The sequence below is a fragment of the Rhodnius prolixus genome, unplaced genomic scaffold, assembly GCF_049639745.1.
Source record: "Rhodnius prolixus isolate KJV_2025 unplaced genomic scaffold, Rpr scaffold_1, whole genome shotgun sequence".
In the NCBI taxonomy this organism is placed as follows: domain Eukaryota; kingdom Metazoa; phylum Arthropoda; class Insecta; order Hemiptera; family Reduviidae; genus Rhodnius; species Rhodnius prolixus.
The window spans coordinates 46138036-46151393 of NW_027411581.1; the positions used below are offsets into that span (position 1 = coordinate 46138036).

At 36.0% G+C, this 13358-nt stretch overlaps 1 protein-coding gene and 1 long non-coding RNA gene across 5 annotated transcripts in view; one reads left to right on the top strand and one right to left on the bottom strand.

Moving 5' to 3' along the window:
* Window positions 1-1731, bottom strand: LOC141460955 (uncharacterized). Its single transcript, XR_012462445.1, has 2 exons — window positions 1597-1731; window positions 1-1042 (listed from the first exon to the last, which is right to left on the bottom strand). It is a non-coding gene; the product is annotated as an uncharacterized lncRNA (long non-coding RNA).
* Window positions 1042-13358, top strand: part of LOC141460927 (uncharacterized) — a 27406-nt gene continuing 15089 nt past the window's right edge. For 2 of the 4 annotated variants that reach the window (XM_074141423.1, XM_074141452.1), the window contains exon 1: window positions 1924-4548. In XM_074141423.1, the coding sequence (XP_073997524.1) occupies window positions 4188-4548 (361 nt within the window). In that variant the 5' untranslated portion in view covers window positions 1924-4187. Of the gene's footprint in view, window positions 1488-1923; window positions 4549-13358 lie in introns of those variants that run through there. The other 2 variants (XM_074141433.1, XM_074141443.1) reach the window with 2 other exon arrangements.

A 13358-nucleotide genomic window follows, 5' to 3' on the forward strand; every position in this document is an offset into this window, starting at 1 on the left:
ATTTATTTATCCTTGATTTTATCCGCCATTGCACGCTCGTTTTTCTTTTCGATTTCAGATTTTCGTATAAAGTACAAACTCAATTTTACATTTAATTTTTTTTACAAAAATATTTTACTATTTAATAAAAAGTATAAGTATCGTGCATGTACACAAATATGAACTCTTCCTTTCTGCAAGAGTAACATGTGTCAAAAATTGTAAATCAAATCTGTTGATCAACTTCTGATGACAGTTAAAAATCTGAAATTGGTCATAAAGAAGAAAAAAAAAATGGTGTTATTACGGATAAAATAAAGCACTGCGGTATCAACTACGTTTACAGTTATTGATTGTCGCTATAGTAATTTGAATTGTTGCAGATATAAAAATTATTTTTATTGTGCACGAAATTATTTCAAATTAATTCACGAACAAGGAGAAATAAACATTTCAATTAAAAAATATTGCATTTACACTATTTTTTACTTTTCCTCGCTGTTCGTACATGAAGTATTTTTTGCAATTATATCAAATTTAAAAATTGAGCAAGTTTTCAAACCTGTGGGTTATAGATAGTGTTTTCCTCTAATTTTTTCTCTCAGTTTGTGATTATTCTCACTGTAGCAACGTTACATCTGATGTGGACACTCACACGACTTTCTCTTATTGTTAATAACGTCATTACATTTTTCTTAAACTTAGTATTCGTTCTAAAGAGTTAATTTCAACATTTCACACGTTCACTTTGTAATAGCACTTCTGGTCAGCGATTCTTATTAATGCTTACTAACATTTAATGGGTGGTGAGCCCTTACATTCACACATACATAATCTAACAATTTACCTCTTTTCTACCGTGTGGGGCAGTGTAGGGGACTTGCAGGTTCTCTTATATACTTGGCCAGTTCCTTTCTTTTCTTCCAATCTATTCATCTTTCCTTCAATCCTTCACTTATTTACTCCTCCCAAGTACTTCAAGAGCGACCCCAAAGTCTTGATCGGCATTGACCTGACCGACGATGATCGGTGATAAGGGGTTTCCCATCGCGAGTCTTTTCTTCTGTTCATAAAATTGGTTCTGGTAAGAGAATAATTTTTAATCAAATTTACACTTTTGTTTTTGTAATTTACGGCGGTTCAACATCTGGACTGTAAGATTCGAGTTCGGAATAACCACGAGGAATGCACTGCGCTAACTATTTAACCTAAATCCTTCACCCATCTCAACATATTTAACAAAATTTAAGATTAAGACCAATTAAGCTTGGTGATGTACAACTATAACAGATTAGGTGCCCAGTTTGTTATCAGATTTTGTAGGAACGTGTGGCGGTCCACTAATATGAGCACGTACCAAATAACTTCAGGCAATGACCGTCTCTGATTGAAAGCTTTTTAGAAAATTTGGGTTAATTTGGAAGCAGAAAAAACAGTACATAACACTGAACAAATTCGTAGCCTACAGGAGGTTACAGAATCATTTCCTGAAAAGGATCACCAAACAGGTTGGTCAAGTACATTTCTAAGACAATATTACAAAGATATGCACGTTTTATTTCATGGTTTTGGAAAGTATTGCGCAAATTATGTTGGAATTAAGTTGTTTAGACTTACGTGAAGTTTATTAAAGAGTTAAAGCTGATGCAGATACTACTTTAAGAGAAATCTTGGAACACAATTGTGCCACTATTTTTTCAATAAATTAGACATGAAATTATTAGAAAGTATCTGAATTGAATAAAGTAAGATGCCTTCACGCTTAGTACTTTTAGTTACAATGGATGGATTTTCAAAAAGCATTTTAAGATGATATGTACACTTCTCATGTTGTTAAGTAATTTTTTATTTTCTTTACTCTCTTTTTTGAGATGTCCACATCTTAGATTTAAATAAGAATTTCTAGATTGTTAAATTTTAATTGTTACTAACTTAACTACTTTTTAATTGCTAAGGTTTTTGTTTTTGTCTTTTTTTTTTATTACTTACACCTCTTAAATTCGGTGTTATGTACGTTATATGTGTTCATGTCGGAGTTTTGACAAAAATAAAATTATTTTGATAACGCGTCAAGAAAGAAATGTCAGAATAACTACTAACATAAAAATAAATTGTAATAATAAAATCATGTAATAATTCTCTAAACATATCTCCTTTCGTGGGCGTCTCCAGCTTCCAGATAGGAAGGAAATAGCTCAAATTGTTTAAAGCTAACAGGGAAGGAAGCAAAAAAAACTTCATGGCCATTGTTCGAATAAAATAATCGAAGTTGTCAAACAATTAGTTGATCCTATGATTATTCATAGTATCGTTTCCTTTAATTGGTCCTGTACCTTCTACGTCTTCCATAGCACTTCGAAGTAATTTTCTTTCGCGATTCTTTGCACATTTGCGAAAGAGCATCCCTGCCCATTTTTCTTCCAAAAAAAAATTTTTAGATTTGATAGACGGCATAGATTCTGCTCAACAAAATTATTTCTTATACTTTTTTCTCAAAATTCCGAATCTGTTTTCTAGCTTTCCAAATAATAAAAATTATAGATTTTAGCTATCTTTCCCTCAAGTTATCTATTCTAATGCATTGATTCACCTATTCGAACTTCCACAGTCCACTTACAATAACCTAAATGGTAACTGTTCAGTCGCACACCCAGGGTGGGAGGATAAAAATTAAAGAAATAGTTTAATTAATTATGTCACTGTGGGTAACAATTCTATTCCTAAATAAGATGGGGCACGGATGCTACGGATGTACGCTGTTCTTTTATGGCATTATAAGTTTTATAAAAGATGTAACAAATTCTCATCTTTTAAATAACATATAATGCTCCGTTAGCTGTCCATAGTCGAGGTATTAACGATAGATCCGTTATTCGTGCTTTACCCGAAAATATATCTTGGCCAATTATTCGTGAAGTGCATAACATAAAAGTCGTATCTTCTTTTCTCTTTTCGTAGTCTGGAGGAGGATTGCGAAGCTTCAGTAATCTGATGACAGGAGCTGTTTCCAATGTATCATCTTGCATTAGAGGAAAAAAAGAGATGGGATATAATACTTCCGGAGGAGCGATCACATTTATCGATATTACTGATATAGTGCTGAACTTAGCTGAGGAAGGTACTGCAGAAATTTCTTGTTGAAGTTTGGCCGCTGTGCGATGCAATTATTGCTTTTTATTTTTTGGAAGTCGGAAGTATATGAGAAAATAAGATAAGATGAATAAATAAAAGTGTCTCTACTCAAAAAAATTAAAACAACAGATTTCAATAGACAATAACAATTGCATTTTCGTATTTACAAATGTTTGTGAGTTGCGAATGACTATTGTAATGAGTGTCTAGTCATTACTAGAGAGTGCTTATTCAATAAAGTTAGAGAAATGGACAGCAGATAAATGCGCCAAAAACACAGAACTGGTCAAGAAGCCATTGAACTATCTATAAAAGTTCAATATTATTACTGAAAAAAGGGAATGTGTTTTTATTAATCACACATCTGCGGGTTATAAGACCATGAACACATGTATCACTCTGTTGATCACAAAAACGACAAAATAGGACTCCATAAAAAAAATAATTTTGTTTTTTTATAAAGAAAATGACTCTATTAAATTTATTTACTGAGCAAATAGATATACATATAATTCTTAACTGGAATATTTCCAAACAAATTTATTTTGGAGGGTCTTGAAGATCTATTGTTACGATATGTGCACCTTTAAACTGTTTCCATTTTATTTTATTTATTTTCAATAGAGGCGCTTTGAGTAATCAATAACTATTCATATTCAAGTATAAAAATTGTTTACCAATAAGTAACAATAAAATGAGGGCTAACTCATTAAGGTGTAATATTAAGAAAATCAAATATTTGTATATTTGTGTAATATATACATATACATTATAGTATTCATACATAAAATAGCTTTATTGTTTCATTATTATTATTTGCTTTGAATTCTGCCTTTTACCATGGTTTAGCATTGCAAATCTGTTAATATCTATTTTGGCGATTAAATAATTCACTTAACCTGTATTTTATACATAAAGTACTAAAAAATTTCATAGAGATTTCTATGTTTTCCTAAATGGGATCCCTCCTCGTACAGGTCTAAGCAACTATCTTGACATATGGAGCGTGAAGAGTGGTCCAAGACCGTTGAGTGTAGTCTTGATAAGAGCAGTAGTTGAAAATAAGTCACGTCAGTATGTCGTGCAAAGTCATCCTGGTCGCTTTCCTCTACGCTCTATCTAGGGCAACGTCATTTGTTTCTGGTGGTGTCACGTCGGCCGGCTCAAACTTGAGAATATTCAAACAACGAGATGAAAATGGTACCCTTGCCAGAACACTTATTCTTCCTAAAGTAGCTACTAATTGGGAAGATTTTGATAATAATTATATTTTAATAAGTGATTCCAATTCATTATCAACAATAAAACCCACCACGGAAACTCCGAGACCTACGGGAGTTTCAATAGAGCAAAACAGGAAGCGAAGGCGAAGAAAGAAAAAACCTGAAAAAGTTTTGCAGACAGATCAGAGAAAAAATTATTTTAAGGATCCCAAATGTAAGTTAATTTTTTTTTTTATAAATTTTAATTAATCAATGTTAAGTTGTATTTATACCTACAACAAGAACAATCATTACTTAAAGGCGCTAGTTCTAATTCAGTAAAATGGAAAACACCAAGTCTAATTTACCAATTGAACTTTATATTGTCCTTCATATTTGTTGTTTCGATAAATTATTTACACTAGATTTTTCAGCAAATCATTTAGCCAACCTATGATTATTTTTGATTAAATTAAACTTTAGAAAAAGTGCTCTCAATTGCAGTGTAAGGAGAGGGAATTGGGTTGTGTTTAGAGTACAACATGGTTAGTTCAGAGGTTATAAACATATATTTTTATAATTACAATATAAATAACTACGCTTCTTTTTAACTAATAAAATACCCCTGCCATTCAGCTGAATGCGTACAGAATATTAATAATTACTAAATGATCCCCAATACAATATAAATAATAAATAATAATAATAATAATAATAATAATAATAATAATAACTACAGAACTAATACTTAATTTAATATCTTAATTCTAATTTAACTTAAGCCTACAGAATCAAAGTCCCTTCAAATAACTCCCCCGGGTTAGCGGTTAACACATGAAAGTACACAAGTGCCTCACGCAAGAATCCTCGCTGTCGCTTCCTTCCGTCTGGGCCCAGTCAAGCAGTGCCTCACACCTCTGCTCCTCTCTTCGCCTGCACCTCTCTCTCTCTCTTAGCTCAGACCGAGCAAGGTGCTCCAGGTGATGCGGTATAAGCAGCGGTATAATTACTGATCTGTAGTTGAATTTACTGTTTGTTTAATGCAGCTGCATTCCAGGCCTCGCTTCGGCCGATACTACCTCACAGACCAACCGGCCGCTTGCCCCACTCCACTACTATCGAGCGCTCCCCACTCTACTGCTGCTTCTTCTCCTCACCACCACCGTTACATACAATCCCTCTTTTTCCAAAAGTGAAGCACCTCTTAAGGACTTCACTTTTATTAATTCTTTGCCCAGTTCGACTTGTCCTCTTCATGATGGCTTCTGCTTGTCGGTGCTTCTCTCCGGCATTCCTCTTCCTCTCGTCGAGTGTGAGTCTTGTAACCTGTATTTATTTTTGCAGGGATACATATCGGAATTGTAAGGTTAATGGATTTTTTTTTTTTTTTTTTTTTTTTTTTTTTTTTTTTTTTTTTTTTTTTAGGGTTGGTGTTCAGGAACGGTTCTCATCCGAGGCCGTGCGTTGACCCTGACCGGAGTAGGAATTTCCCCAGGCGGCGACTGCCCGCGATTTCTTAGTTGGTAAGGTGATCGGTTTTCTCCAATTTCGGTGCCTCGTTCCGGTAGCCACGAGGGGTCAGGATCCACCGATATCCCACTACTAGCCCCTTCGGTTTCCTCCCCATTATCATCTTCGATATAGGCGGTTGCTTCCGGCCATCCCGATGACCCTTCTCCCTGCCGTTCCCCGGAAGCCGTTATAATTTCAAAATCCGTTAGGCCCTCTTCGGAATTACTCCTACTTCCTATCCCCCCTCCGGTTTCCCTATCATCATTTTCCTCTGGTACTTTCTTACCTTGTTTGTTCTTTCCCCTATTCTTTCTGCGTCTCTTGGCCGCTATATTGTGATGTGAGGGTGTCGGTTTTAACCTATTGATGTGTGTAATATAATTACCTCCCGAGGCTAAAGTTAACTCATAATTCCAAGGGGATAGCTTTTTGCTAACTTGATGAGGCCCCGTCCAGGGGCGGTATAACTTTTTAGCGTGGCCCTCTTTTATAGCTGGCTCTAACAAGTACACTCTATCGCCCACCTGAAATTCACGCATTTTCTTGCCCTTATTAAACATTTCCGTTCGCGCCTCTCGCGTATCGGAATCCCTTTTCCTTGCTATCTCTCGCGCCGTTGCTAGCCGTTCTTGTAATGTCCGAATGAAGTCCTGATCGCTGGATGCTTGCAGTGGTATGTGGGTGAGTTCCTGGTCGAACGGGAGTTCTACATCCCGCCCGTGAATAAGAAAGTAGGGGCTATAGCCAGTGGAAGAATGCCGCGTAGTGTTGTATGCTAACAGGGCATACCGAATCCAATGATCCCAGTCTCTTCCATCTCTTCTCGCGAAGTGGGATATAGAATCCGTCAACGTTCTATGCAATCTCTCTATTAGTCCGTTACTCTGGGGTCGGTAAGCAGTTGTTTGTATTTTTCGAATACCCAGCGCTTTGCACACGGTTCGGAAAAATTCTGAAACAAAATTCCGCCCTTGATCTGTCAAAACACGCTTAGGTACTCCATGCCTTAAAATTATGCCTTCTATAAACGCATAAGCTGTCTCCTTGGCAGTCTGCCCCTTTAGAGGAATCGCTTCCGCATAACGGGAAAAATTATCTATAAATGTTAATAAATATTTATTTCCTTCCGAACTCTTCGGGAACTCCATGAGATCTAGAGAGATTTGTTCAAATGGAACCGATGTAATGTATGGCTCACCTAAGGGAACTGTAAGTCCAGCAGGCGTCTTCCGCTGATTGCATAAATGGCATTCTTTAACATAGTTCTCGACATCCCTTGCCATCCCGGGCCAATAGAATATTCGCTCTAATCTCTCTAGGGTACGCTCTATTCCCGGATGCCCTGACTGTTGTGGACTCTGAACTCTATGTTATTATAATTTATGGTGAACTAGTAAGTTCAGTTGTAATACAGACCTCACTCCGACTGGTGCTTCTAATTTAACTTACCTCTCCCCACACAACATGGCGCAGTCGTTCTAGAACCTTCTAGTAAAAGTATTTCAAATTTTTAATAACTCTCGCTAATAGTATAATCGTGTGTTTAAAATAATAATATTAATAAGGAAGTGTTAATAGAAAAATATTAACTTTAAAATAGAAATATTAACTTTAAAAAATGGAAGTGTTCACACGACCCTCTGAAATGAAGTTTGAAGGTAATCTAGCGGAGAATTGGCGAGTTTTTCGCAGAGATTTGGATATTTTCTTAAAAGCTGCAAACATTACAGACGCAAAAGGCTCCAGTGGAAGAAGAACAGCAGTACTACTTAATTTTATTGGTTCTAAGGGAAAAGAACTATATTATACATTTACATTTGCTGAGGGAGAGAATGAAAACTTTGACGTGGTCTTGGAAAAATTTGAGCAGTACGTGGAACCGCAAAAGAACCTGGTGCTCAGCAGTTTTCTCTTTAACAGTCGTAATCAAAAAGCAAATGAATCTTTTGATACTTTTGTCACAGAATTAAAGAATCTAGTGAATGATTGTGAATATAAACAACTAGCGGACAGGCTGCTAATGGATAGAATTGTTCAAGGTGTCCGAGAAGTGCGCCTTAGAGAAGCCTTTCTTCGAGAAAAAGAGTTAACGCTGCAAAAAGCAATCGAGATTGGACGAACAGCTGAGTTGAGTAGAGAACAGGCGAATGTTATGAATCTACCAGAGAAAGTCGATTACCTCAACAGAGCTACAGGGCCACAAGATAAGAAGAGCTATAAGAAAAAGATAGAAAAGAAGAATTTCAAGCCAGTGCAGAAAAGTGAAAATGTGAATAGTGATAGAGCAAAAGGTAAAAATATAAGTGAAGGTGGGGCTAGCTATTCCTGTAAAAAATGTGGAAATATTCATAAGAGAGCCAATTGCCCGGCATTTGGGCGTGTTTGTGCTAAGTGTGGAAAAAAAAATCATTTCGCAATTGGGTGTAAAATTGCTAAGTTTGTAAGAGGTTGCACGGCTTCTGATGGGTTGGTGATTGACCAAGTGGATGCTAGTATTCCCGCTGGTGAGCGTCAATGGACACAGGTATTAGAATTTGCTAATAATAATAAAATTGAATTCAAATTAGACACAGGTGCGGATGTTTCCATTGTTCCTTTCAGTAGTATTGATAAAAATAATCAAAAAAATATAAAAAATCAAAGTCTAATACTAGAAACTTATAATGGGAGTAAATTAAAAACTATGGGCAGAATAGATTTAATATGTTTATTAAATTCTAAAAAATTTAGTGTAAATTTTGTAGTAGTTGATGATACAGATAATTATAAAATAAAACCAATTTTGGGGTTGAAGGATTGCCTAACTATGGGTTTAATACAAAGGATAAATAACTTAAAAGTAAATAAAAAACTTGTGGATAAGGAGAGTTTTATAAAAAACAACGCTGATTTGTTTACGGGACTGGGTGCTTTTCCAGGCTATTGTAATATTAAAATAGATAATAATATAAAACCTATTATGAAACCTCCTAGGCGAGTCCCCTTTTCGCTGGCAGAAAAATTGAAATTAAAATTAAAAGAACTCGAACATGAAGGAATAATCTCGCGGTGTGAACCCAAATCGTGGGTGAGTAATCTAGTTGTGGTAGAGAAAAAAGATAATTCTCTTAGATTGTGTCTAGACCCGCGTGAAGTAAATAAAGCGATAATTAGAAAGAATAAATTAATTCCTACAGTAGAAGAAATGGCCTCGAAGTTATCAGGTGCAAGAATATTTACCGTGTTAGATTTAAAAGATGGCTTTTATCAAATTAAATTGGACGAGCCTTCTAGTGAAATTTGTACGTTTTCTACACCCTTCGGTTATTATAAATTTTTAAGGCTTCCCTTCGGAATCTCTAGTGCCCCCGAGGAATTTCAAGATCGTAATGAGGAAAATTTTAAAAACATAGAAAACGTCATAGTCTATTTTGATGATTTATTAATTTATTCATCAACAGAAGAAGAACATAATAAAATTCTAGAACAAGTTTTAGATAGAGCGAGAAAGAAAAATATTAAATTTAATAAAAATAAAATTCAATTTAAAGCTCGTGAAGTTAAATATTTTGGGCATGTCTTTTCTGAGGAAGGAATGAGACCCGCGCAAGAATATATTAATTCAATTTTAAATTTGAACCAACCTAAGTCGAAATCTGAGCTTCAAAAATTTTTGGGCATGATAAATTATTTAAGAAAATTTATTCCTCATTTATCCGACCTGACATCCCCACTTAATGAACTTTTGAAGAAAAATATTCAGTGGTGCTGGCTTCCAAGTCATGAGCAAACGTTCAATAAAATTAAGGAAATTATATTAAAAATTCCAATACTTAAAAACTTTGATAAAACGATCCCAGTTAAATTACAATGCGATGCCAGTCAAGTTGGGCTTGGCTGTTGCCTTATGCAACAAAATAAACCTATTAGTTATGCGTCTCGAAGTCTTTCTGAAACTGAGAAAAATTTTGCCCAAATTGAAAAAGAATTATTATCTTTAGTTTTTGGAACGCGCAAATATCATCACTATATTTACGGTCGTGACGTAGAAATCTTTACAGACCATAAACCTTTAGTCACGTTATTTGAAGAACCAATAGCATCTATTCCTTCTCCTCGCCTACAACGTATGCGATTAAAATTGTTAAAATATCAAATTAAGCTAACATACGTTCCAGGTAAATTAATGTTTGTTTCTGATGTATTGTCAAGGTTTAGCCCACAGAAAGATGACCAAGATGATGAATTTGTTGAAGAGATAGTGCATGTTGTTGAAGTCAATTCGGAAGTTCAGTTATCGGAAGAGAAAAATAGATTGTTTGTAGAAAAGACAAAATCGGACTCGGTATTGAACCAATTACTGAATTTTATTATTAAAGGTTGGCCAAAAAATACAAATAATTTCCCCAATGATTTAAAAATAATGTACAGGCTTAGAGACGTAATCACTGTCAAGGATGGCCTAGTTTATTGTAATTCTAAATTAGTTGTTCCTCAAAATCTTAGACCGGAAATTTTAAATAAACTCCATGAAGGGCATCTCGGAATTAATAAAACAAAAAAGTTAGCTCGAAGGCATGTATACTGGCCGGGAATCACTAAAGACATTGAAGACTTCATAAAAAATTGCAAAGCTTGTGAACAATTTCAAAACAATAATATAAAAGAACCGTTAATGCCGCATGAAATACCAAACATTCCTTTTTTAAAAGTAGGAACAGACATTCTTGAATTTAAAAATAAATCATATTTAGTAATATATGACTACTATTCCAAATGGTTAGAGCTGAAACATATCCACTCCAAAACTGCGGATGATGTTGTAAAAAAATTAAAATCGGTATTCTCTACATTCGGTATACCTAGAGTGGTGGTTGCTGATAATGTTCCCTTTTCTTCACAAGAGTGCAAAGAATTTGCAAGTAGATGGAATTTCGATTTCATTTATTCAAGTCCTACATACCCGAAATCTAATGGGATGGCGGAAATGGGCGTAAAAATTGCCAAAAGTATTTTGAAAAAATGTAGCCTAAATAAAGAAGACATTAAATCAGCATTGTTACAATACAGAACTACTCCAGTAATAGGAAGTAACTGGTCACCTGCACAGCTACTTCAAAGCAGGAAGTTAAGAACTAAATTACCAATAGTTAGGTCAGAACTCAAGCCTAAAATAGTTAGGGGATATAAGGATCATTTAAGTAGAAGAGGGTTAAAAACAAAGTCATACTATGACAAAGCGGCAAGGTATAGGCCTGAGTTTAACGTGGATGATAGTGTGTTATTTAAGGAAAATAAACAATGGAAACCGGCTACAATTTTGAAAAAAGTTGGGCCCAGATCATACGAGATTTTAAATCATAATAATAATATAATTAGAAGAAACTCGTATCATCTGAGATCATCTAATCAAAAATTGCAGATATTAGATGAGGATGTTCAGGAAGTTGACAGCCACCCACAGAACGCCAAAATTCCATATCGCACCATGAAAGGGCGCGTAACCTCTAAACCTGTTAAGTATTAGATTTGTGTGTTAACTTTACTTATTTTATGTATTATTAATGTATTGCAACTGGTTCACTGTCATTATTGAACTTTGTCTCTTATAAACACAGGTTAACTTTAAAACTACAACTTTGTCTCTTAAATCACAAAAGCACAGGTTCAAAGTATAGAACAAAGAAATTGTTTGTCATGTGCTATTTTCATGTTTTAAAACTAATCCGATTATAGTAGTAAAAAGATGTATGAACTTTGTGAAAACTAAAATAATATCAAGAAAAGATCTTACGATAATTATGCTTTTATAATAAGGTTAAATAAAATAAGATAAGAAATGTCTAGAAAGTTAGATTTTAAATTAGTAATTTTTTGAAGGTAATTTAATTTAATTTTGATTTTAATTTTATAGAGGTAAATTTTTGTCTAGTTGATAATATTCTAATTTTTCTAAAAAAGGGAGATGTTGTGGACTCTGAACTCTATGTTATTATAATTTATGGTGAACTAGTAAGTTCAGTTGTAATACAGACCTCACTCCGACTGGTGCTTCTAATTTAACTTACCTCTCCCCACACAACACTGACCAAGGAGTATCATGGTGTAGGCGTATGACATGTGTTCGCCAGGTTTCGGGCACTAATGCCTTCCAGGTTTTATTTTCTCCTCGGCGCATGTACCAAATACCGTCCGACCCTCTTGTCACATTTTCATTATGAGATTCGCGCACTTCTCTGCACCATACATCCCTTTCTTGAGCTAATCCAAGATCGACATTCGCACTCGATCTGGCTTGCTCTTCCACAGTACATACTGCGCGGCTCAACGCATCAGCATTCCTATGTTTCTGCCCCGGACGATGAACTACGTCATAATCAAATTCGGCCAACCTCAGTGACCAACGCGTTAACAGAGCGGACGGATCTTTAAGATGCAGCATCCATTTTAGTGCTGCGTGATCGGTAATCAGGGAGAACCTCCTTCCGAACAAGTAGCATCTAAAAAGAGAAGTGGCCCACACAACGGCCAACAGCTCCCGTTCGGTTGCCGAGTATCGCTGCTCCGCCGGGCTCAATTGGCGGCTCGCGTACGCAATGGGTCTCTCTCGTCCCTCTTGATTCTGCGAAAGGACAGCCCCAAGCGCTACTCCCGAAGCATCGGTGGCGAGAATGAATGGTGTCTTAAAATCCGGATATGCTAAAACCGCGTCTGAACAAAGTGCATCCTTAAGTTGCTGGAAAGCTTCCTCTTGCATCTTTCCCCATTTAAATCGTACGCCATTTCGCAACAGCTGAGTGAGCGGACGGGCCATGTCTGCAAAATTGCGAATAAATCGTCTATAATACCCGGCTAGTCCCAAAAACCCTCTAACCTCCCGTGCCTTCCTTGGTTCTGGAAAGGACTTTACTGCTGAGATTTTCCCAGGATCTGGCTTAATACCTTCCCTGGAGACAATGTGGCCTAGATAGTGTACTTCGGTATGGGCGAACCTACATTTCTCTAGCTTTACTTTAAGGTTAGCCGACCCTAGTCGGGCAAGGACTCGATCCAGCCGCCTACAGTGTTGTTCTATCGTTGCTCCAAAGACAATAATATCATCAAGATATACTAGGCATTCATCCCCTTTTAATTCAGCCAATAATTGGTCCATAGTACGCTGAAAGGTGGCTGGAGCATTGGCTAATCCGAATGCCATTTTGCGGTATTCAAAATGACCGCCAATTGTGGTGAATGCCGTCTTCTCACAATCACTAGGATGTATCGGTATCTGGTGATAACCTGTCGCCAGATCAAGAGTGGAGAAAAATTGGCTATTACCTAAAGTTTCTAGGGTTTCATTTATTAATGGTAGGGGATACACATCTGCTTTGGTGATCTTGTTTAATCCTCTAAAATCCGTGCAGAAACGATATTCCGTCTTCCCTTCGCTGGACTTCTTGGGAACTAAAACTATGGGGGCCGACCACGGACTCGTGGAAGGCGCAATTACCCCCTTATCCAGCATCTCCTGCAAATGTTGATGAATGACAGGTCTTTGGTGATAAGGAACTC